This window comes from Mobula hypostoma, chromosome 13, assembly GCF_963921235.1.
Source record: "Mobula hypostoma chromosome 13, sMobHyp1.1, whole genome shotgun sequence".
In the NCBI taxonomy this organism is placed as follows: domain Eukaryota; kingdom Metazoa; phylum Chordata; class Chondrichthyes; order Myliobatiformes; family Myliobatidae; genus Mobula; species Mobula hypostoma.
Window position 1 is genome coordinate 86,582,448 of NC_086109.1, and position 26,196 is coordinate 86,608,643.

At 42.0% G+C, this 26,196-nt stretch overlaps 1 protein-coding gene across 3 annotated transcripts in view; it reads right to left on the minus strand.

Annotated features, from left to right (window-relative positions):
- ctc1 (CTS telomere maintenance complex component 1) overlaps nt 1–26,196 on the minus strand; it is a 79,000-nt gene that overhangs the window by 39,029 nt on the left and 13,775 nt on the right. For all 3 annotated transcript variants that reach the window (XR_010020171.1, XM_063066116.1, XM_063066117.1), the window contains 5 exons: nt 22,058–22,284; nt 18,908–19,082; nt 16,630–16,830; nt 9,276–9,408; nt 6,502–6,616 (listed from right to left, as the gene is read on the minus strand). Coding sequence is in view for 2 of the 3 variants with exons in the window: in XM_063066116.1 (XP_062922186.1) it covers nt 6,502–6,616; nt 9,276–9,408; nt 16,630–16,830; nt 18,908–19,082; nt 22,058–22,284 (851 nt within the window). In the remaining variant the exon portion in view is untranslated. The remainder of the gene's footprint in view (nt 1–6,501; nt 6,617–9,275; nt 9,409–16,629; nt 16,831–18,907; nt 19,083–22,057; nt 22,285–26,196) is intronic.

The window sequence follows — 26,196 nt, forward strand, 5'->3', positions numbered from 1 at the left end:
AACCACAAAAACATCTGCTGCAGTAAGCTACCCCGCCCTCTACGCTTCCTGCCCGAACCAATCGCCCTCTCCAGCAAATCCCCCGACGGCTCACAATGACGTGCATTGCAGATAATAGCCACTAAATATGCCCTCCTTCCAAAGCAAACTCGGCGAGCAAGGACGTTTGGGCGTCTTTTTTTCACACTGCAGCTTTTATTTGTGCTGCGCAGAAATTTTGTACAAGGTGCTTTTCATTTGCAAATTAAATTCAAGATGGCACTCAATTATAAAATCTCTCGGTGATCAAGTCTCACGGCATGTAGTTTTAATGCAAAGCCTGCAACAGCTGAATGTCTTTCTCGGCATTCCCCTAAAGACAACAAGCCCTGCCACGTCGACAACCCAATGGAAAAACACCGCAGAGCTTTCCTCAAAAAAATCCTGGTCGCCTTCGCCTCGCCACTTCAGGTTTAATGAAAGAAAAATGGTTCCACAATGCTTATTCTGATTAGGATTCGATATTAATTTAATTCTGTATTAAATACTGATATAAACATAATTACATATAGATATTTTCAGTACTATGCTTTATGTACAATCACTGCATACGAGTAGATGAACATATCTGTTCTGAATACATACAAAACTTACGTATTTAACATTGAACACAAAAATACTGTACAGGTCCTTCGGCCACAATGTTGTGCCAACCTCTTAACCTACTTTAAGATCAATCTAATCCTCCCCTGCTACATAGTCCTCAATTTTTCTATCATCCATGTGCCTATCTAAAGAGTTTCTTAAATGTCCCTAATGTATCTGTCTCCAGCATCACCCGTGGCAGGACATTCCACGCATCCACCACTCTGTCAAAAAACCTACCTCTGACATCCCCTGCCACCACCCCACCCCCCCACCCCCCCAACTCATACATTCCTCAAATCACCTTAAATTATGCCTCATGATATTAGCCATTTCTGCCCTGGGTAAAGTCTCTAGCTACCCACTCGATCTGTGCCTCTTACCACCCTGTATCAAGTCGACTCCCATCCTCTATGTTGATTTATAAATCTCATACAACTTTACTACAATCTTTTTACTTTACGAAAAGGATAGCTTTAAAAACCTAGAGAGGGGCCATTCAATTTTATAAATAAATGTGCCAGATCCATTTCTCTTAATAGTAGTTACTTTTTATGCCTTAATATCCTGCTTCTTGTCCAGGGCTGCCACAGGAACAAGTGAGTGGCAAGAAAATACAAACTGCTGGAACAACTCTGCAGGGTGAGCAGCATCTGCTGGGTGAAAGGAATCGTTAACATTCTGGGTCGAAACACTGCATCACGACTTCTCAGCAGTTTTTTCTGGGCACTTTCTAAGGTTATTCTTCACAAAAATGAATAGTCAATGATGTAGGGCTATTGGACACAGAATATAGAATACATCAACTTCAACTTGACTTTGTGTTGAGCATTAAATTAGCTGCAATTTGCTTTGAGACAGTGGCGGTGTATAAAGCAAATATTCTTTAAATAAATGCAAACAGATTCACTTATGTTTATCAAAGTTGCTGGTGCAGGCAGCATCTCTAGGAAGAGGTACAGTCGACGTCTCGGCCGGAAACGTCGACTGGACCTCTTCCTAGAGATGCTGCCTGGCCTGCTGTGTTCACCAGCAACTTTGATGTGTGTTGCTTGAATTTCCAGCATCTGCAGAATTCCTCATGTTTACACTTAGTTTATGACTTGCATTATTAAACTTTAACAAAGCTTACACATTTATTTAAATCTAGAGTTTATTTTTCCACCCAGCAAAGAAAATGGCAGAAAAGTTCTCATGTGCCAACAACAAGTAGACTTCACTAATTGAAGGTCTATGAGGTTGGGAGAAATGGGCCTAGCATGTTGAGTGCAGCCTCCAACAAAGAGCAACAGAACCTGGCTGAACTGGTTGTTGTGATGGGTCAGGCGAGATGAAGTAGGCAGGGCATCCACAGCTGAAATCGTATGAAATAGAAAGTGACATTGTCGAAAAAGAAAGCAGAGGCATAAAAGTCTACATCCAGAGAGAGGCAAGTGTTGCAGCATAATAAATAAAAATGGAGTCCTCAATTCAAATAATTGCAAAAACCGAGGAACAGGGAACTATGCAAAGGAAATTCTCATACATCCCAAGAGACCTGCACGGCTATCATTTTGTCAGAAATTCTACCCATCATCCCCACCACTCTGCCCTATAGCAAGTGAAAACCATCACTCAACCGTAGTGCTCAGAAGAGGTAATTCGACACACAAGACAGCAAACATATTACGAGCCAACCTTCTTGGTACTCACTCAGGTCAATTGTAAAGAGGGGATGTCCTGACCAAAGCTTGTATCCCAAGGAAACGTATTCTGGTCTACTTCTTTAAATGAACTCAACAAACCTTCCACCTCACAGGTCAAGGAGGTCAATTTGCTGACAATTCCACAGCATTCAGTTTTATCCACATTATCAGTTTTATTTAACTCCTAAGAAGTGGCTGGTAATGACCGCCTCATACACCCTCACAGGTATCACCACCATCCTTCCATCGCCATGTCCTATCTATAATGTGAAAGTGGACAGCAACATCCAAATATGGCTACAGAAATAGTGTACTCTATAAAAACTGGGTAATTCAAACATTACAGAACTGTACAGGCTCTTTGGCGCAAGATGTGTTGTGCTGACCCACTCTAAGATCAATCTAACCCTTCCCTCCTACATAACCCTCCATTTTTCTATCATCCATGCTTCTTAAATGCCCCTACCACCACCCCTGGCAGCACATTCCATGCACACACCACTTGCTGTGTAAATAACTTCCCTCTGGCATTCCCTCTATACTTTCCTCCAATCATTTTAAAATTAAGCCCACTTACATTAGCCATTTCCACCCCGGGGGAAAAAAGGTCTCTGGGTCCCCACTTTCTCCATGCCTCTCATCTTGTACACCTCTATCGTCACCTCTCATCCTCTGTACTGTGATGAATGATTCATTTTCTTCAGCTTCATTGCCTTTCCATTAATTTGTAAGATGATCTGATACCTTTTCTATGCAAATAGAGAATTATCTGCCACAGGGCCTGTAGCCACTACTAAAACAATTTGATGCTAAGACCATGTTATTAATGGTGTTACATAATAACTCCGTCTAACATGACAGGAAGAGGATCTTCAGGTCTCCACACCCATACCAGTTATCAAGCATCGATTTACACCAATTCCATTTTCCCCTCCTGTACCCCCATCATGTCCATCCTCCACCCATCTGTCCCAATTCCCCTTTCTAACAACATAAATGAGGGGCAGTTTACAGAAGTAATTGAACCTACCAACCAGCACGTCCTTGGAAAATGGAGGAAAGTAGAATATCTCGGGGATATAAAGAGAACCTGCAAACTTCACAAAGGTAGCACCAAGAGTAGGACCAAACCTCAAACCTCAGTAGATGCTGGAAGACCAGAGCAACACACACAAAATACTGCAGGAATTCAACAAGTCAGCAGCATCTATGGCAGGGGTTCCCAACCTGGGATTCATGGACCCTTTGCGTAATGGTATTGGTCCATAACATAAAAAAGGTTGGAAACCCCTGATCTATGGAGAAACATAAACAATCAATATTTCGGGCCAACTCCTGATGAACGGTTTCAACCTGACCTATCGAATCTTTATTCCTCTCCATGGATGCTGCCTGAGCTGTTGAATTCCTCTGGCATTTTGTGGTGTGTTAAACCCGGAATGCTGAGGCTGTAACTCCAAGATCAAAGATATCAATGTAAATTTTGTGTTTGCACTGTTCTCTAGCAGCTGAATAATTTGGATTCTCAATAACCATTGTGCAACTATACTTTACGTTATTTCTGGTAGCCAAAGGCCTAGACTATTGATTTGGAGGCACAAGGTCATTCTAGCATGGCAGCTGAGAAATTTAAATTCAAGTCATTAGATAATAAATCAAGTAAAAATTAGCATCAGATGGAACAAACAAATTGCCTAAAATAACATCAGGTTTACTAATATTCTCCAGGAAATGATATTTGCCATCTTAATCAAATCTGGTCTAATTAAAATGTGCTTTAATTAACTATTCCCAAAATGCCCAGACAAAGCACTCAGTAAGAATGAGCAATAAATGCTGGTCAGTCAATAACTCTCACATTCTTTGAACAAATAGTAGTCATCTTCCTTTTTATTTTTGCCAACAAGAATGTAGGTCGATGGCCCTGCAACTTTATCATGAGTTCATTATTATTTCACTCACTGATGAGTTCATTATTATTTCACTCACTGATGTTCTCAATGATATTGAGAACATGAACATTGTGTATAATAAATGACATCTTCTTCAAATCTAAACATAATACACGTAAAGTATCCATGTTGTAGATCAGGGGTTCCCAAACCCTCTTTATGCCATGGACTAATACCATTAAGCAAGGAGTCTGTGGACCCCAAGTTGGGAGCCCCTGTTGTAGATGCATCCAGTTGAGGTCAGGGATGGGAAACAAATGGAGATACAAGATCCTGGGACTGTTTCCAAAACAGAAATAGCCAAGGTGTGAATAAGCAATAATCTTTGAAGTGGCATAGATGTTTTTCCTCAGGAAAGACTATATCGTTTATCATCAATAATCAATGAGTGGGAAGAGATTTCTTTTAAGCAATGTGTGCTTGAGGTGTATAAATATTTGAGAAAGGTGTTTGTTCATTAAGTGCCATGTCGCATGACGTTAGCGATCATGGTCTTTCCATGACCAGAATGGTTCTTGGCAAATTTTTCTACAGAAGTGGTTTGCCATTGCCTTCTTCTGGGCTGTGTCTTTACAAGACGGGTGATCCCAGCCATTGTCTGCCTGGTGACAGTGGTCGCATAACCAGGACTTGTGATGTGTACCAGCTGCTCATACGATCAACCACCACCTACTCCCACTGCATCATGTGATCCTGATTGGGGGGGGGGGGAGCTAAACATGTGCTATACCTCCCCCAAGGGTGACCTGAAAGCTGGTAGAGGGAAGAAGCACCTTAGACTTCCTTTGATAGAGACGTATCTCTACCCCCACCATCCAAGGAAGGTGCAAGGGCAAGGAAAGAGGGAGATTCTGTTCACTCTAAAGAGCTGCACATACAAGATGAACTGAAGCCACCTTCTGCACAGTAAACTTCTATGGAATCTTATTGAATGGTACAGGTAGGGTCAATTGACTGAGTCCTGCTCCTGTCGTTACTTTCTCATCTGGACGGGTGAGCAATGATCAGGAGTAGACAAGTCAGAAACTTACTTTTGCTTTGTCCAGGAAAACCAAATCAAATTTTGAACATTAAAGATATTTTAAACACGTGAAAGGAGAATGCTTAGAAATTCCACATGCTGATGGGACTTCAATTCAGTTTAGATTTGCCCTCGTATGTCACCGTAATTATAATTTTGAACATTGATTAATCTTTTCAGCCATCTCCATACACATCGCAATCTCCTTATACATCGCAATATTACAAAATAGATGCCATGGTCTTACTCAAGATGACCATGATGCAGCTCTTCAGATGTTCATTGATACAACTTCATGGAATCTTCCAATTTTTTAAAAAATCAAATTGTAAGACAATCTCAAAACTCAACTCAGTTTGACAGAGGAATTATTAAACATCAGCATAATGAATGCAAAATCATGCTAGGAAATATTCAGGAATTAGAATTTTATGGGAAAAGAGCAAGCTTAAACTCTCATTCATTTTAAGGTGTGTAAGCTAACTTTAATTTGTTTTTACAACCAGATGAGCAGAATGGTTGAGATATATCTCTACCAAAGGAGGTGTAGGCATTCCTACTCTCTACTAGCCTGCAGGTCGCCCTTGGGCAAGACATAGCACCTACTTGCCCTCAGTCAGTATCACGTGAAGCCGTGGGAGCAGGTGATGGAGGGTCGTATGAGCAGTTGATGCATATCACAAGTCCTGCTTATGTGACCTTTGAAGCCAGGTAGATAATCTCTGAAGGGTGCTGATAATGACTGGAGTCAATCATCTTGTAAAGTTGCTGCCCAGAAGAAGGCAATTGCAAACCACTTCAGTAGAATTTGCCAAGAACAATCATGGCCAGAGACCATCACCCTTGTCATGTGACATGGCACTTGATGATGATTACGATGACAACCATACTAGAGTCATAGAGTCATCTAAAGGGAAATTAGTAAATCTGTACAAGTCATCTAACTGGGAAATTTTCCTTTCCTCTTGGCAGTATTCACACCAAGTGTATGATTTATTAATAATTTGTGCAATTTCCTAAATTTCCTAAATTTTAAACTTCAAGGTCATAGGGTTCTTGACTTGTTAAGCTCACTGTCAATCCATTTGCAATGAGTTTGGTAGAGTACGATTCTAACAAGATCACAGGGAATGCAACACCATGTCACAATAGGATTAAGAGCTTGCAAGACTGACCTTAATATTCTGAATTTCATTAATGAAATTCACCGCACACTGACCTGGTGTGTTTTTCCTTTACAAATCTTTGATCATGAAGGTGTTTGGAGGATGGGAAATCACTGTTCATAAATCGTTCCAAAACCACCTGATACTTCTGCAGTTGCACCAGACAGCCTGCAAGAGAGACAAATATAAATCCCAGACATATTAGAGACAAAATATTTAAAAATAGTAACCAATTACAGAAAATAGTGAAAGCACACGAAATCCAACTAATGTTTCAAATTTTTAAAAAGGTATGGTGGTTGGAGAGCAGTGTGTTATCATTGTCCTTTTTATTAACATTAGAAGTCAGCTTTATTTGTCACATGTACTGTATATCCAGACATACAGTGAAATGCATCGTCTGCATCAAATCAGCAAGGATTGTGCTGGGCAGCCCGCAAGTGTTACCACATTTTCAGTGTCAACACAACCCACTGACCCTAACCCATACATCTTTGGAAAGTGAGAGGAAACCAGAGCAGCCAAAGGAAACACAGTCACAGGTAGAATGTGCAAACTCCTTATAGACAGTGGCATGAACTGAACACCAACGTTACAGCCAGCAGTGTAAAGCGCCGTGCTAAACACTACACCATTGCACCACCCCTTCGACATTGATGTACTTGTTACAGTCTAGATTCTTAAACACCTACTTCACATATATTTCTTCATAACATTATTGTGCAGTTACCTCTCAGGTCATTCAACAGTAAAACTCCAAAAATCTGCCATCTGTTTAATCGGAAATCAGCACAACCTTTGATGAGGTTCCACATGGAAGGCTGGTCCGAAAGGTTGTGGTCGGGGCTCCAAGGGAAGTTGGCAAAATGGATCCAAAGTTGGGGCTTGGTAATCGGAGACAAAAGATGATGGCAGAGGATTGTTTTTGTGAATGCAAGTCTGTGATCAGTGGTCCATCAAAGCAACCAAAGATGGGCTTGTACTATTTCTTATACACACTAACCACTTGAACGTGTATGTAGGAGGTACAATGGGCAAATCTGCAGATGACACAAAAAAGTATGGTGTTGTAGATAATGAGGGGGGTAGTCTGAGGCTTTGTAATGATAATTATCATCTGGTAACTGGGTCAGAGAAACGACAGATGGGAGTTTAATTCTGATAAGTGCAAGGCAATGCATTTAGGAATGACAAATATGGATGGGACTTGTACCATGAACAGCACCAAAGTGGGATTGAGGGGCACAGCAACTTCGGTGTAGAAGTCCATATATCCCCAAAGGTTGTAGCATAGAAAGAAAGGTGATGGTGACTTGTGGGATGCTTTTCTTCTTTAGCTGGGCTACAAGATACAGGAACATGATATGATGGACATGGAACATGTATCGCTGGTTAGGCCAAGCTGGAATATTGCGTGCAGCTCTGGTCACCACACCAAAGGAAGAATGTGACTGCACTGAAGGTGTTGAGAAGATGTACCGGGATGTTACCTGGGATGGGACGTTTCCATTACAAGGAGAAACTGGGTAGGGTGCGTTTGTTTTCCTTGCAGCAGAGGAGGCAGAGGGGCGTTTCTGATAAATTATACAGGGATAGATATGGTAAAAAAGTAGGAAACTTTCCCCACTGCAGAAGTGTTTGTAACCAGAAGGCACGGATTTCAATAAGGAGTAAGATGGTTAGAGGATAGCTGAGGAAGAATTTTTTCACCCAAAGGATGGCTGCAATGTAGAAAATATTACCCCAGTGGATGGTGGAAACAGGTACTCTCTCAATATTTTGGTATCTGTCTGAGCACAAATCACCAAGGCATAAAAGATTACAGACCACATGCTGGTAAGCAGGATTAATATAGATGGGTATTTGGTGGTCAGCATGGTCACAGTCAGTCAAAAGGCCTTTCTACATGCTGTATAACTCCAAATCCAATTGAGTTGGCATCTGGTTCACCAGACGTTGATTCCTGTACTCCCACCAATACTTGGGACCCTGGCTTCCACTCACCCACCAACACACCCTTCCAGCGACTCTTCTTCTCTTACTTCCTTGAAACTCATTACTGACTTGTTGCCAGTGTTCCCTTTAAGCTGATCAGTTCACTACAGAAGATATGATGTTGCTCTGTAACATCTGATCAAAGTGAATTTAAAGTTTGATGGAATATTAATGGGATTAATGAAAATCTGCTGGTTTGGCACTGAAGTCGAGTTTAATGGATTAACCGAGTTTTTCTTATATTTTTACTTCTACAAAAGTAGATCCATTCTACATTTTATTTATATAATTATGACAAACAAGCTTAATATTTATATTGAATCTCCTGTGAACGAACTCATGGGACATGAATGCAAGGTGAACCACAATGCAATCCATCTGAAGCCAATATTCAAACATTCCCAGCGAGAGTAAAGTTCAAAATTCGAAGTATATATATTTTCATAGTATGGATAAATTATACAACATTGAGATTTGTCTGCTTAGAGTAAAGACCTAGAATAGCAAATTCAGAAAACTGCAGCAGCTTATAAACTCTGGAAATCTCAGGAGAGAGCAGTATCATTTGGTTGACAATTTACCCCCAAGATGACCCCACCATTCCCAAATCCAAACTTTGCCACAAGGAAGTACATCCACACTGCAAGGTAAATGTACAAAGATGTTACAAAATTATTAGATTATAACAGGAAAAGCATAATTTCAAATTAATTGGTGAGAGAAATTCTTTTAGGTTCAATATATTTTTTAAATTAAATGTTACTTTGAAATAAAATTTGAATTATTTGAACTACAGGATACTGCAATCACTTTAAGCTGACCAAGTCCTTACCTATGTATGAAGTGTCACAAAATGCAGTCTGGTTTACTGCAGAGTTTTGCACCACACAGTCCAGTGAACCTGATGCATCCACAAGCTGCAAATGCCCTGTCGCTGAATTAGCCTGGAACACACCGTTCAATATCTGGAAAGAAGTAAATTCAACAAGTTAACCAAACCTCAAACTCTACAACTCAGCTGAAATTTATACACTCAGAGGTCACTTTATTAGTCATCTCCTGTACCTAATAAATTGGTCACTGAGTGTATGTTCATAGTTTTCTGTTGCTGTAGCCCATCCATTTCAAGATTCAACATGGTGTGTGTTCAGAGATGCTCTTCTGCCCATCACTGTTGTAACTCGTGGTTATTTGAGATACTGTTGCCTTCCTGTTAGCTTGAACTAGTCTGGCAATTTTCCTCTGACCTCTCATTAACAAGGCATCTTCACCCACAGAACTGCCACTCACTGGATTTTTTTTTTGTTTATGCACCCTTCTCTGTAAACTCTGGAGACTGTGCTGCATGAAAATCCCAGGAGACAAGCAGTTTCTGAAATACTCAAATCACCTCATCTGGCACCAACAACCTTTCCACAGTAAAAGTCACTAAGATCATATTTCTTCCTCATTCTAATCTTTGGTCTGAACAATCTCTTGACCATGTCTGCATGCTTTTATGCATTGAGTTGCTGCCACATGATTGGCTGATTTCATATTTGCATTAATGAGCAGGTGTTCGAGAGGCCACTGAGTGTAAGGCATGCAAATCAAAATCATTCCAATCTATTTTCAAGTGAATTAACATAAAGTCATACTATCTTTATAAAATGAATGTGTAGTGACGTACACTCCCAGAACAAAGATGTGCCCCAAAGACAAATTAACCGAATCTTATTTTAAAAGTTGTTTATGATGAATCAACCACAAGAGCACTTCCTGTGACCCAGAGACACTAAATTAGTCCAATTTTAGTGTAGTTGAACCAGGTGGTTGGACTGCAGGTGTAATGGCAGGAAGTAAAAAGTTTTGCAAAATGTTGCTGGGGGAAATATTGCAGAATTCTTGTTTATAAAGTGGCCGTGGATTTCTCTATGCAGCTTTAGTGAAACAAGCAGGTGGGCTGTTGACATATTCAAACTGCACATCTATGCAAGAACAGTTTCAGAATTGTTTCAATGCAGGACCTCAAGCCAAGTTGAGGATGAAGAGAGGTTCATGCCATTAATTTCTCTGATGGCTGGTTGTAACGGTTTTTTTGTAGTTTATAAAAATAACTGTTATACTAACAATAACAATAAAGCAGTCATTGAAAATGTAACAGTTCTCCTTTCTCCTTAAGACTTTTATTTCATTCCTTTATATTAAGGAATTATAGAATTATATGGTATAGGAGGTGGTTATCCATAAAAACATAAGAAATAGGAGCAGGAGTCAGCCATCTGGCCTGTCTACCTGCTCTGCCATTCAATAAGATCATGGCTGATTCTGGCTGTTGACTCAGCTCCAACTGCCTGCTTTTTCCACCAAACCACAATTCCACTACAATACAAAAATCTTTCTATCTGTGCCTTAAACATACTTGATGAGGTAGTCTCTACTGCTTTCTTGGGCAGAGAATTCCAGATTCACTCCTCCCCATAAAATCAGTTCCTCATCTTTGTCCGAAATCTATTCCCTCAAATCGAGGCTATGTCACCTGATCCAGTAGAAACAACTTTGCTGCTTTAATCTTATCTCTTTCATTTTTTTTTTGGCGTGTGCCCATGTGCATGTGTGCGCGCGCGTCTGCATGTCCGTGCGTGCATCTGTGATGATGTCTCTTTCATGGCTTTTACAAGGAGCTGAGAGAGAGAGAGAGAGAGAGAGAGAGAGAGTGTGTGGTGAGGGGGGAGAGGGGGAGAGGGGGGAGAGGGGGGAGAGGGGGGAGAGGGGGGAGAGGGGGGAGAGGGGGGAGAGGGGGAGAGGGGGAGAGGGGGAGAGGGGGAGGGGGGAGAGGGGGAGAGGGGGAGAGGGGGAGGGGGGAGGGGGAGAGGGGGAGAGACTGTGGGGAGAGAGGGGGAGGGGGAGAGGGGGAGGGGGGGAGAGAGGGGAGAGGGGGAGAGGGGGAGAGGGGGGGGGGGGGGGGGGGAGAGGGGGAGGGGGGAGAGGGGGAGAGGGAGACTGTGTGGAGAGAGGGTGAGGGGGGAGGGGGGAGAGGGGAGAGGAGGGGGGAGGGGGAGAGGAGGGGGAGGGGGGGAGAGGAGGGGGAGGGGGAGAGGAGGGGGAGGGGGGAGGGGGGAGAGGGGGAGGGGGGGAGAGGGAGACTGTGTGGAGAGAGGGCGAGGGGGGAGGGGGGAGAGGGGAGAGGAGGGGGAGGGGGGAGAGGGGAGAGGAGGGGGAGAGGGGAGAGGAGGGGGAGAGGGGAGAGGGGAGAGGAGGGGGAGAGGGGAGAGGAGGGGGGAGAGGAGGGGGGAGGAGGGAGGGGAGAGGGGGGAGAGGGGGGGGGAGGGGGGGAGGGGAGAGGGGGGGAGGGGGGAGAGGGGGGAGAGGGGGGAGGGGGGGGAGAGGGGGGAGGGAGGGAGAGAGAGACTGTGTGGCGTGTCACTCCTCACACAGACATTTTCACTGTATTTTCCCCTTTATTTTACAAGGTCAAGTTGCGATCTCCACACTCAACCCGGCACGGATGGAAAGCGCACTCAAGAGTGGACCCCACTAGTTTCAAACCTGGGAACCTCCACTCCTGGGTCCGTCGCTGATCTCGCTGCACCACCAACCAGCCCCAATCTTATCTCTTTCATAACTTTATGTTCCTCGAAGATCCCCTCTCATTCTTTTGAATTCCAGCAAGTATACTCAATCTCTCCTCAGAGACTAACCCCCACAACTCTGGAATCAACCTAATGAACTTCCTCTGCACAGCCTCCAAAGCCAGCATATCTTTTCTCAAGAAAGGAAACTCTTAACTGCATGCGGTACTCCAGAAGAGGCCTCACCAGTACCGTGTACAGTTACAACAGAACCTCTCTTCTCTTAAATTCAATGACTCCAGCAACAAAGGCCAACATTCCATTTGTCCTCTTGACAAAGCTGCTACACATACAAAACAAACTTTTGCAATTTATGCACATGCACTCCCAAGGCACACTGCACGACGGTATGCTGCAATCTTTCACAATTTAAATAAAACTACTCTGGTCATCCATTCAATTTATCTTCTGGAATTCTTTAAGCATGTAGTTAGTGAAAAGGACAAGGAAGAACCAATATATGTGCGATACATGGATTTTCAGAAGCCTTCCAAGAAGATCACACATAAGCGATGGGTTAACAAGGTTCGAACACAAAGAAATGGGTGTAATATACTGATGCGGATTGAGAAGTGGCTCCTGTATATTAAGGAAAGAGAAATGATAGATGGTCTATCACTGGTGGGCAGGAAATGACTAGTGAAATACTGCAGGGACCCCAGCCAATGATAACCTACAGTACTGTGCGAAGGCATCATGGGCACATATATATATAATTAGGGTGCCTAAGACATTTGCACAGTACTGTATTATTTTTATGCTTTGCACCATACTGCTGCAAAAAAAAACTCATAACATATGTGAGTGATGATAAACCTTATTCTGATAAGGGTCTCCATTGCGGACTGAGAGTGGGAAGGGGGCAGGGAGAGGGGAATCATGGTTGGGAAAAGGGGAAGGGAGAGTGGAGGAAGACAGAAGCACCAGAGAGACATTCTGTTACGATCAATAAACCAATTGCTTGGAATTAAATGACCTCGCCTGGTGTCTCAGGGTTGGGTGTGTCTGCACCCGTGCCAACTTTTGCCCCGGCACTCCTTCTGTCACCTCCCGTGGAGCTCCATCCTCGCCGTTCCACGGATCCTTTGATCCCACCAGATTTACAAACTGACTCTCTGCTTCACATTGACAAGTACAGCACTGTGCAAAAGCATCCTAGACATACGTACAGAATGTGCCTAAGACTTTTGTACAGTACCAAATTGGCTGAGAGGACCAAATATCTTATTTTCCACGTTTGCAGCTGGGACAAAATAAAGAGGGATTCTGAGAAGAGAGGAGAATGTAAGAAGGCTTTAATGGGATATTAAAACCAAAGATCATTTGCCAGTAGTAGACCATTTCCTGCTGCTGTTGCTGAAGACAATATCGTTTGCCGTAACAAATTCCTTTGAATGATTTAGGGGCAGCATGGTAGCTCAATGGTTAGCGTAATGCTATTACAGTGCTAGCAATCCTGGTTCAATTCCTGTCATTATTGGTGGGGAGTTTGTACATTCTCCCTATGGGTTTTTTCTGGTGATGCAATTTGCTCCCACATTCCAAAGTGGAGTGTGGGCTTGAAAGTTAATTGGTCACATGGTTATAATTGGGCATTACGAGCTCATTTGGGCTAGAAAGGTCCATTCCCATGCCGTATCTCTAAATAAAAAAAAATAAAAACTTAGCACTGAGGGAGAGGAGAAATCTCTTCAGACAGACTATGCTGAATGCTTGGAATTTGCTTTCTTTCCCACAGGGCTGTGGAGGAAGTCATGAAGTTCATTCAAAACAGTGATTGATGTATCTTGGATAGTAAGGGTATCAGGGGATAAGAAAACTGCAAGAAAATGGCAGAGAGAAAGAGATATCAACTATGCTGTTGACAAACGAAGGAGCAGGTCAAAGGATCATGTGATCTATTCCTGCATCTATTTCACACTTTCCCTTATTAAACATTTCCACAAGCAACAAATTTCTCCAGGATAAAAACATTTCTTTCTACATAATTTGAAGCGAAGTCTGCTTGGCAGTACAAAGCTCTGTAGTGACACGTGACACCTTTGAACCCAATTCAATCACTGCACGTTAACCAACACGTGATGCAGATTGCTGGTGAACCCAGCCTCCGCATCAAAGCCAGGGGAATCTCGATACAGAGCCACCCCATGGCAGATATATGTTACTACAGATTCGTATTTACACCAAGATTGTATTTGAGTATTACCTCCTCAGTGGTACATCATCCCACAAGTAGTAGTAATCCTTATCTTGCTAACGTTTTTTAATTAATTTTTAAGCTGCTGTCCCACTGTTATCAGACTCCTGATAACCTCTTATTCACTAGATTAATTCTTCTTTGAACACATTGGTCCATGATGTTGTGCCAAATTTTTAACCTCCTCCAAGATCAATCTAATACTTCCCTCCCATCTAAGGGTCTCTCAAATGTACCTAATGTATCTACCTTGACTACCACCTCTGGCACTGTATGCCATGTACCCACACTCACTATGTAAAATATTATCCTCTGACATGTCCCCTATACTCTCCTCCTTAAAATTATGCCCCCACATATTTCCAGCCTGATATCTGGCTATCCTCTCAATTTATGCTTCTTATCATCTTGTATGTGTCTATCAAGTCACCTCTCATTCTATTTTGCTCCAAAGAGGAAAAAAAAGCCCCATTTCACTCAACCTTTCCTCAAAAGACAGTTCCCTAATCCAGGCAGCATTCTGGTAATCTCCTTTGCACCCTTTCTAAAGCTTCCACATCCTTCCTATCACGAGAAAACCAAAACTGAATACAATATTTTAAGTGTGGTCTAACCAGAGTTTTATAGAGCTGCAATTCACGGCTCTCGATCTCAATCCCCCAACTAATGAAGGCCAATACACTATAAAACTTCAACCACCCTATCAACTCGCACAGCAACTTTGAGGGATCTACTGTATGAACGTGGACCCCGAGAACCGTCTGTTCCTCCATAATAAAAAATCCTGTCATTAACCCTGTATTCTCCCTCCAAATTCAACCTTCCAAAGTGAATCAGTACACACATTTCTGGGTTGAACTTCATCTGCCACTTCTCAGCCCAACTCAGTAAGTACATGAAACACAGAAAGTTATCATCCAGGAATCCTTCGCAACTATGGAAACCAATGGAACGTTGGTCCTTAACGGAAGGGGTTTGGAACACAAGACTTGCCAAGTTTTCCTGTACTGGTACAAGGCCATGGAGAGACAACATGCAAGTTTGATTTTTACAACCAAGGACAAGCCATACTTTTCATTAAAACAGTTTAATGTTGAGGGGTCTGTCCTACAGAGATCGAGTTGGATAAGCTTAAAATAGAGCTCAAGTTGCATCTGAAACGCATACAATTCCATGGAATATTTGAAAATGAGTGTAGAGAGCTGTTTCCTCTGACTGAAGGCTCTAGAGCTACAAAGTATAATGCAAGAGACAGTGTCACCAGCTGTGTTTAGGACAAAGAAACGTAAAAAATTTTTCCTCAAAATAGCTTTCACTGGTCTATCGTAATCAAGGAATGTGTGGATCTAACAATGTCATCAGGAAGTAAAAAAAATCAATCATCTCATGCAATGGCAAAGCCGATAAGAGTCCTCATATTAATATTCATTTATTTTTATTTCTTCAGTCTTTCAGGACTTGAACATCACATGCTAGGACAACACATGTTGCTCCTGCCTAATTGCCCTCGAGGAAGCAGACGTGAGCCATTTTCTTGAAGGTCTGCTGAAAGTGTCAAGGTTTAAAACAGTGACAACAGAGGAGTTGCAGTGTATTTCCATCTTTCTATATTACAGACTTGAGCTGGCAGGTCTGAGTCCACTGGAGGCTGGAGGCCTGTCTTGGGAGTTAAAGGACGTATATGTGTGTGGGTGGGACGAAGGAACGGGGCTTATTTTGCTGCTTGTTGTGCTCTGTGCTGTTCTGTCAAGCAAGGCAGTCATGCATTGTTGGTGCCAGAATATATGGTGACCCTTGCAGCTGCCCCCAGTACGCTCTCGGGTACATTGATTGTTAGTGCAAATGATGCATTTCACTGTATGCTCTGACATTCACATGATAAATAAACACGGGGAGGGAGGGAGGGAGGAAAGGGGCTTGTTTTGCTGTTGTTTTTGTGGTGTTGTTCTAGCTAGTGCTGTCCTGTTGAACATGGTGGGCATCCTACGTTGGCGATGGAACGTGTGGCGACACCTACAGGCTGTCCCCAGCACACCATCGGGTGTGTTGGTCAATACAAAATGACACATTTCACTGTGTGCTTCGATGTACACGTGACAAATAAACTTGATTCCTGAAGGCAAAGGCTGCGGATTAAAAGGGGTATTTTTCTGAGCAGACAGGTGTGTAGCTGCAGGGTATTTTGTAAAGAGTACACAATATCGCCATGATGTGCCAGTGGTGGAAGCAATGAATGTTTAGAGTGGCTGATGAGATGCTAGTCAAGCATAGTGTTTAGCTTCCTTGGTATTGTTGACTTACAATGATTTAGCAAACTATTAATAAAAGTCATTGGCATCAGATTAAATTAATGCAGGTATCAATAAAAAAAAATGTACCATCTGAGGTTGGAAATCTTCAGGCTTTAAAACTTCGAAAGACCAAGCAAGCTTACTATTAAGCTGCGAAGATACCAAGTGTTTTATCTCGTTATCAGGCAACAAGGAAGACAAGTCGAGAGAATTCCAAGCTCGTTCTTCCGCGACAGATAACACTTCCGCCAAAGATGGAATCTGGCATGGAATATTCAGGTGCGAGATCTAAAGGGATATGAAATTAGAGATTGGTTTATCATTAACACATGTGCCAAGATACATGAACAGCTTGCATTGCATACTGTTTATAAGGATCAAATCATTACACAGTGCACTGAGGTAGAAGGAAAAAAAAACAGGCGAAGCAGGGTGGCATGGTAGCGTAACACCTTACAGACTGAGTGATCTGGGTTCAATTCTCACCGCTGTCTGTAAGGAGTTTGTACATTTCCTACCACATTCCAAAGACGCAGGAGTTAGGGTTAGTAAATTGTGGGCTCATTATGTTGGCACTGGAAACATAGCAACATTTGCGGGATGCCCCCAACACATCTTTGGACCAAGTCGGTTGTTGATGCAAACAATGCATTTTACTGTGTGTTTTGATGTATATGTGACAAATAAAGCTAACCTTATCTTCAATAACAGTACAGAATGAAGTGTAAAAGCTACCGAAAGAGTGCAGTGCAGGTAAACGATAGAAGTGCATGATCATAAATGAGATAGATTGTGAGGCTGAGAGTCCATCTTAACACACAAGGGGTCTGTTCGAAAGTTGCCCAAGTCACAAGTTAAGCAAAACCACAAAAGGAATGTAACATGTTAACAATGCTGACCATGAGGATGAAGTACTGCAAGCATGCCTTTCAAATTAGGGGCAGATCTAAGCCCCTCAATGCCTTGAACCATTCAACAGACAGGAGATCAAACGGAGAAACTTAAAATGGCAGAGATAGAGTAGATCATCCAGCATTTGTTAAGAGGTGAGAAAAGTTCGACAGGATCCTTTAATCAGAACTATCGAGTAATTAGGGAAATCTCATTTAGGAGATACTATAAAAGAATGATACAAATAAATTACTTGCAGAAGAAAGCTACCAATGAGTTTAATAACCTGAACATGATATGATCAGCATTTATAGTGTAATAAACATAGGAAAATATTTCTAACATAGGACTATTTCTGTGGGTGCAAAGCAGCAGTTACATGGGAGTCAGACTTAGAGGGTTGGGGAGGGGGTAAAGCTTAGGATCAAAACTCCAGAAAAGGTATCAAGACAGGTGAAGGCATTAAAAATCAGGGTCAGACAGATGAAAAAACAGGCAGATCAAAGGCAGCGAAAATGATCAACGGTTGTAGAGTAGAGAAAGTTGATTAAATGAGGGCATGAGGACTTGAAGAGATAGAGGTAGAATCCCGGCAGGCAGGTTCCGGTTTTCCTGGTGTTACAGTATTTCAGTAAAATTATCATTCTGTTTAAAAATCCCTTAAATGAACTCCAGTACAATACAGGATATAGCAAAGAACTAAACAAAATGAAACAAAGAAAGCAATCAAACATCTTTTATGAACGCAGATTTAAATGGCAGACAGTATTCATATTCTACAAATTACTTTTGAATTTTACAACTGCAGCTAATCCAAGGTCAATTACTTCCATGTTCAGCTGATGATTAGCAGTCTCTGTATCTATGAAGATCTGTTCTGGAACTCTAGCTCCCAATGCATTCCTATTGAAAGAATGAGAACAGATTGGTCTCAATTCTGATGGTCCACAAATAGCGGATCAACACTGGCATGGTCGTGTAGCACTATATCAGCACCAGCAACCCGGGATCAGTACCTCCACTGTGAGGAGTTCGTCTGTTCTCCCTATGACCATGTGGGTTTCCTCCAGGTGCTCCAGTTTCCTCCCACATTCCAAAGACATACAGGTCAGTAGGTTAATTGGTCACACAGGTGTAATTGAGTGGCACAGGCTCACTGGCCCAGAAGGGCCTGTTACCATGCTGTATCTCTAAATAAAAATTCAAAAAAAATAATGGAACTTGTTTAACCAAGATATTTGGTGAAGAGCAAACAAAGGGGAAAGGCTTTAAAAGAGCTTCCATGGAATCCACTCCCAAATTAAAATGAAGTTAGCACAAAAAAAAAGGCATAGTGTTGATAAGGTTGAGGTGTGGTTCATGAAAACTAGGAACTGAATGATACAATGTAATCATTGTTTAAAAGGTTAAGCATCAGTTAAAAAAATACAAAACACATTTTACAGCAAGCTAGCAAAGGAGAACGTAGAAATACCTCTGTAACAGGACAGTGATGTGACTCAGCCAGGATCTCCTGGTATATGTCCCTTGTCGGCTTGGGTAAATTCCACTTAGTATAGTTTAGAATTGAGCTAAAAAATGTTCCAATGACGCCAACATCACTTCCACACCTTAGCATGTGCTGCCGTGACATAAAGCAAGGGCAAAACCTACAATATAGAACAAACAAAATGACAGTGACTCTGTGTAACTCAATGGTGACCAACGTGTTTATTTTCGTTTCTAATGTTAAATAAATAATTTGCTTTCTCTACATAATAGAAAACAGTGAAACAAAGAAGAAAATCAAGCTATCACTTGGATCTATCATCCTCTCAAAACTAATCAATAAGCTCCAAGGCCTAGGGCTTGATATCTCATTGAGCATGGACAACTTCACTCACCTTTGACACTGAACTGATTCCAAAAGACCATAAGATTCAAGAGCAGAATTAGGCCATTTGGTCCATCGAGCCTGCCTCATCATTTCATTATGGCTGACCCATTTCCCTCTCAGTCCCAGCCTCCCATCTTCTCCCCATATCCCTCCATGCCCTGACAAATCAATAACCTATCAACTCTGCCTTAAATATACCCAATGACTTGGCCTCTACAGTCACCTACAGCAACAAATTCACTACTCTTTACTAAAGAAATGCCTCATCTCCATTCTGAAAGGACAGCCCTCTATTCTGAGGCTGTGTCCTCAGGTTTTAGACTCCACCACCATTTGAAACATCCTCCTCACATCCACTCTATTGAGTCCTTTCAACATTCGATAGGCTTGAATGAGTTCTCCCCTCATTTTTCTGAATTCCAGTGAGTACAGGCCCAGAGCCATCAAACACTCCTCATATGACAAGCCCTTCAATCTTTGAAACATTTTTGTGAACCTCCTATGAACCCTCTCCAACGTCAGCACATCCTTTCTTAGATATGGGGCCCAAAACTGCTCACAATACTCTAAGTGAGGCCTCACCTGTGGACTCACTTCCAAGCACTCAACAACCCATGTTCTCAGTATTATTTATTGCTTTTTTTTTGTATTTGCACACTTTGTCTTCTTTGACACATTGCTTATTTGGCCATCTTTAATTGTATGTAGCTTCTCATTTATTCCATTGTATTTCTTTGGATCTACCATGAATGCCCGCAAGAAAATAGAATACAGTGATACATACATGTACTTCGATAATAAATTTACATTGGACTTTAAACTAGTTTAAAGCTTATTCCCAAGTCTCAAGGGAGGAAGAAAGGATATATTCCAGCATTGGATATGTACAAAGTTATACATTCAAAATTAAAAAATAAAGACATAACTTTGGAAGCATGCAATGTAACAGGATCTTAGGAAAGAGAAAGTGATCATTTCAGATTGAAGATTCTTCACAGAACTCGGGAGAAAATATGTTAGTATTAAACTGCATTGTCAACTTGGGCAATTGGGACAGCATCATAGTATAGCTGCTAGCACAACACTACAGCACCAGCAATTCGGGTTTAATTCCCAACACTGTCTGTAAGGGGCTTGTATGTTTGCCCCGTGACCACATGGGTTTCCTCCGGGTGCTCCCATTTCCTCCCACAGTCCAAAGACTTATAGGCTAGGTTTTATAAGTTGTGGGCACGCTATGTTAGCACCATAAGCATGGCGACCCTTGCGTGCTGCCCCCAGCACAACCTCGGACTGTGTTGGTCATTGACGCAAACAATGCATTTCACTGTACAGTACTGTGCAAAGGTCTTAGGCACATATATATAGCTAGGGTGCATAAGACTTTCGCACAGTACTGTTTGTTTTGATGTACATGTGACAAACTAAGATAGTCTTTAAAATGGGGAAGGATAGATCCTGAAGTAAGGGAATCGTCCTGGCACGGCAATACCAGGCTTACACTGGGGATATGCTACAGACAAGCTCACTAATCAATTGGGGCAGGCAGAAGGAGAGAACATCATCCATTGTTCATGGAAGTTGAAATGAGGGCAACTAGAGACGAGAATGCTGACAAAAGAATGTGAAAGTTATGAAATACACAGCTATAATACATGCCTATCAGATACCCAAACCATCTGAGGGTTTGGAAAATGTTTAAAAAGCTTCAACTTCTAGTCCAAACACTATACTTCATTAATATATCAACTACATTTTCTCCTGGCCTGATCTCCACAGTGCAAATTCAGTTGTCAAAAGACAATGGGGTAAAACAAAAATGAGATTCATTTATTCATCGCATATACATTGAAACATGCAGGGAAATGCATCATTTGTGTTAACGACCAAAGGATGTGGGGAAAGTGTCACCACACATTCCGGTGTACCATGTCCACCATGTTCTCTAGGACAACACAAGCAACATCTTAAAAAAGCAACTACATAACAGCAAAACAAGCCACTTTCATCCCTCCCTCCCATCCACCCAACCAGCTTTCAAGGGATCAAATCATAGGAAGTTAATTCAAGTGCTGGAATTTAATAAGCTACAATGGAAAGAGCCTAATTTGCTCAATTTATCTACGCTCAGTGGCTACTTTATTAGGCACACCTGCATATCTCCTCATTAATGCAATTATCTATTCAGCCAATCACGCGGCTGCAACTCATCAAATCATGTAAACGTGGTCAAGATGTTCAGCTGGTGTTCAGACCAAACATCAGAACAGGGTGTGACCTGAGTGACTTTGACCACGGAACGATTGTTAGAGCCAGACAGAGTGGTTCGAGTATCAGAAACGGCTGATCTCCTGGGAATTTCACCCACAACCGTTTCTAGAGTTTACCGAGAATGGTGCAAAAAAATACACAAAAAAAAATGTACCGAGCAGCAGTTCTGTAGATGAAAACACCTTGCCAATGAGGGAGGTCAGAGGAGAATGGGCAGACTGGTTCAAGCTGACAGGACGGTACCATTAACTCAAGTAACCACATGTTTCAACAGTGACGTTCAAACCAGCACCTCTGAACGCACAGCATGTTAAACCTTGATGTGGATAGGCTACAGCAGCAGAGAGCCATGAACATATGCTCAGTGGCATCGTTATTAGGTACAGGAGGTAACTCATAAAGTGGCCACTGAGTGTACACACAAAGATGAACCAAGCTTATATATTCCATTGAACAGTAGCTTGCTCTAAGTGTTACCTTTGCACAAGTGAGTCTATAACATGAATTAGCCACAAGTAAGTGGGGAGATCCAGGTTATACTTGAACAGCAAGCTGATGTATATGTTGCAACTGGGAGAGAAGGGTTGATATTCCGTACTCAGCCAAGAAAATCCCGTGACATGCAAAGTGCTCCTCAGACAACAGCAAAGCATGATCTGTGGGAGATGGTCAGATACTTTCACATGCATGTGGGCATCAAAGACCTGCAGAAAGGAATAATAAAAACACTCCATTCTGGATCTCAACATTTTCAGTTTAAGATTTATGAAACAGATGATTAGTGAACAAAGACAGCAGATTTGGACGGTTAAACAGGATTTTAAAGACAAATCTTAATCATTGTTCACAGGATCGAGTTCTCTTTTCTGAGACAGATGGTAAAATCTTGTACTTGAGTTAACATTAGAAGAATGGGGAGGGGGAAAATATCAAATTGAAACCTATCTAATATTGAAAGGCCTAGGTAAGAGTGGGCATGGAGAGAATGTTTCCTATAGAGGAGGAGTCTAGGACCGGGGCACACCCTCAGAATAAAGGAACATCGCTTTAGAACAGAGATGTAGAAGGATTTCTTTAGCCAGAGGGCAGTGAATCTGTGGAATTCATTGTGAAGCCCAAGCCACTGGGCATATTTAAAGTGGAAGTTGAAAGGTTCTTGATTAGTAAAGGCATCAAAGGCTATGGGGAGAAGGCAAGAGGATGGGGTTGAGAGGTACAATAAATCAGCCACGATGGAATGGCAGTATGAACTCAATGGCTGATTGGCCTAATTCAATTCTTATGTCTTATGATCCTTAAGTTTTAAATGTTCTTCAATATGTTTCCATATCCTGTGTTTGCACTGTAATATCACAGCTGCAGTGACCAGCACTTCATCACTGTATTACATTACTATATAATACCAGCAAATATCCAGGTTCAGAAGGCTAAAAACAGTACTCAATTAGTTACTTCACATTTGAAATGATTGTAGTACCAAAATTACACAAATGATCGTACATCAGCATGTCACAGGAAAGCAGCATCCATCATAAAGGACCCTCCACCATCCAGACTATGTTCTCTTCTCGCTGCTACCATCAGGGAGGCGGTACAGGAGCCCTAGGTCCCACACCAGCAGGTTCCAGTACAGTTATTACCCCTCAACCATCAGGCTCCTGAACCAGAGTGAGTAACTTCACTCACCCCAACACTGAACTTATTCCACAACCTATGGAGTCATGTTCAAGGACTTTACAACTCATGCTCTCAACATAAAGTTTTTCTTTTTATACTTGCACAATTTGCTGTATTTTGCGTATTGATTTTTAGTCTTTGAGCTTTCATTGATTCTATTGGGTTTCTTTATATTTACAGAGAATACCCACAAGAAAATTAATCTCAGGGTAGTATATGGTGACATGTATGCACATTGATAATAAATTTACTTTGAACTTTGTAATTTCTGAAAAAGACAAGGAAAACAAAAACAATGATTGCTTGAAGAAAGATTATGAAATGTTGCACAGTACCAAGAATATAAAGAAATGATTATTAACTGCACAGATACGATGTCTTAAATTTCTAATACTTGACAAGTGGGAGAAATGCATCATTAAGTACTTTCTACGCAGCAACCTCCAAAGTTTTTGGCCCAAGTCATCTTTTGCTTCTCAGCAAAAGGATGTTGCAAACTCATGTCTAGGCCACAAGATGGAGCATTTTGAAGTCTCAGAGAAAAACAAATGCTTGCTCAATCAAGTCAATGTCAAAGGCCTCAGCTGATCAAGCATCAACTTTATGTGCCTTACACATTTAGATATATTAGCGATTTACTGTGGTGTGTTGGCACAACATGCAACAAAAACCAACATTCAACAACTATAAAGAATCATAAAAAAATAATTTAGTGATTAAAGTACAGATATGGAATAAAATGTGCATAATTACACGTACATAATAAGCACTGCCAAGAGTACCCCTGGGGAAATATGTGCAAGTCTTCCTCAGGAAAAGATGATTCATTTGTAAGTTAACAGCTCTTCAAAGCAGTTTTGCAAAAACAGATTTTCCCTTCCTTCTTCCTCTAGTCCAAGTGTAGCGGTTAGCATGAGGCTATTAATCTTGGGGCGTCAGCGTTCAGAGTTCAATCCCTGTATCCTCTATAAGAAGTTTGTACCTCCTCCCAGTGGAGTGTACGGGATTTCCTCCAGTGCATCAGTTTCCTCCCACGGTCCAAAGATGTACTGGACAGGTTAATTGGTCATTGCAAATTGTCTCGTGATTGGGTTAATGTTTAATTGGGGGTTGTCAGGGGCCGCTGGGCAGCGTAGCCCAAAGGGCTGGAAGGGCCTATTCCACGCTGTATCTCTAAGTAAATAAAATTCCGTGAAGCTTAGCTTAAGCAAACAATAGATGACAATAGGCTCCTGAAGTCCTGCTGAACATAAATTATCTTTCAGCAATCTCTAGATTCAAGTATCACATTTACACTAGACTGTCTTATAGTTTCACTTGTTCATAGAAAGATATACACATGATCTGAAGACTTTGGCTCAGTAGTATCAGATATAAAAGTTCAATCATTCTTTGACCTAACTGTACAGGTGTCCCCCACTTTTCGAACGTTTGCTTTACGAAACCTCACTGTTACGAAAGACCTACATTAGTACCCTGTTTTCACTTTCAGAAGGTGTTTTCACTGTTACGAAGAAAGGCAGCGCGCGCCCCGAGCAGCCGCTCTCCCCCGGATTCAGAACGACATTGCTTAAACACGTTGCATTGAGCAGCCGTTAGCAAGATGAGTTCTAAGGTGTCGGAAAAGCCTGAAAGAGCTCGTAAGGGTGTTACACTTAGCGTAAAACTAGACATAATTAAGTGTTTCGATCATGGTGAACGAAGCAAGGACAAAGTGAGTTTGGCTTGTGGAAGCTGACAAAGATGATGTTGAAGAGGTTTTGGCATCCCATGACCAAGAACTGATAGATGAAGAGCTGATGCAATTGGAAGAGGAAAGAATAACAATTGAAACCGAATGCAGTAGCGAAAGTGAAGTCGTCCAGGAACTGAACGTGAAGCAACTGCGTGAGATTTTCGCTGCAATGATAAAGTATGACTTTAAGCTGGAAAGGGTACGTAGGTTTAGGGAATATTTGCAGGATGTTTTGAGTCCTTACAAAGTAGAAAAATGCGCGAGGCTCAGCAGTCAAGCAAGCCTTCCACATCAGCCACAGCAGATGACGAACCTCGACCTTCGACATCGAGGCAGGCAGTCATTGGAGAAGATGAGCCTGATTGACGATGAGATGACACCCCCATGTCCCACCACCCCAACCCCGGGGCCCCGGACAGATACTGTACCGATTCGCGGAGAATGCAGCAGTAGCTGGGAGGCACACAGCACATCTTTTAAAAAAAAAGCCGAAATAAACATGCTAATTAATTAGGTGCCGCCTAGCACGTAATTGTCAGCCCAGATCAGTACCGATGCAATCGGCAGTCGCCTCTGATCTGCGCTGACATTTACGTGCCGGGCAGCACCTAATTAATTAGCATGTTTATTTCAGCTTTTTTCTTAAAGATGTGCTGTGTGCCTCCTGGCTACCCCTGCGTGCTTCGCGGCAGTGGATTGGGTCGGCGGCCCGGAGGGTGGGGGCCACTGCACCACCCCAACCTGCAATGACTCAGTCTAACACACCACCATCAGTGTGCTCGATGTCTTCCCAATTCCCGTAAGTGAAACTACAATGTACATACATTATTTCTACTTTATATAGGCTGTGTATTTTTACATGTTATTTGGTAGGTTTGGCAGCTTCATAGTTTAAAGGTTACTGGAGAGCGCGTTTATGCCAACAGCGCTTGCGTGAGATTTTCTGCCCAGAGCGCTTGCGTGAGATTTTCACTACGGAGATCTGTGCAGGCAATCATTGTAGAGAAGTATTTCTACTTTATATAGGCTGTGTATTTATCATATCATTCCTGCTTTTACTATATGTTACTGTTATTTTAGGTTTTATGTGTTATTTAGCATGATTTGGTAGGTTATTTTTGGGTCTGCAAACACTCACAAAATTTTCCCATATAAATAAATGGTAATTGCTTCTTTGCTTTACGACATTTCGGCTTACGAATTG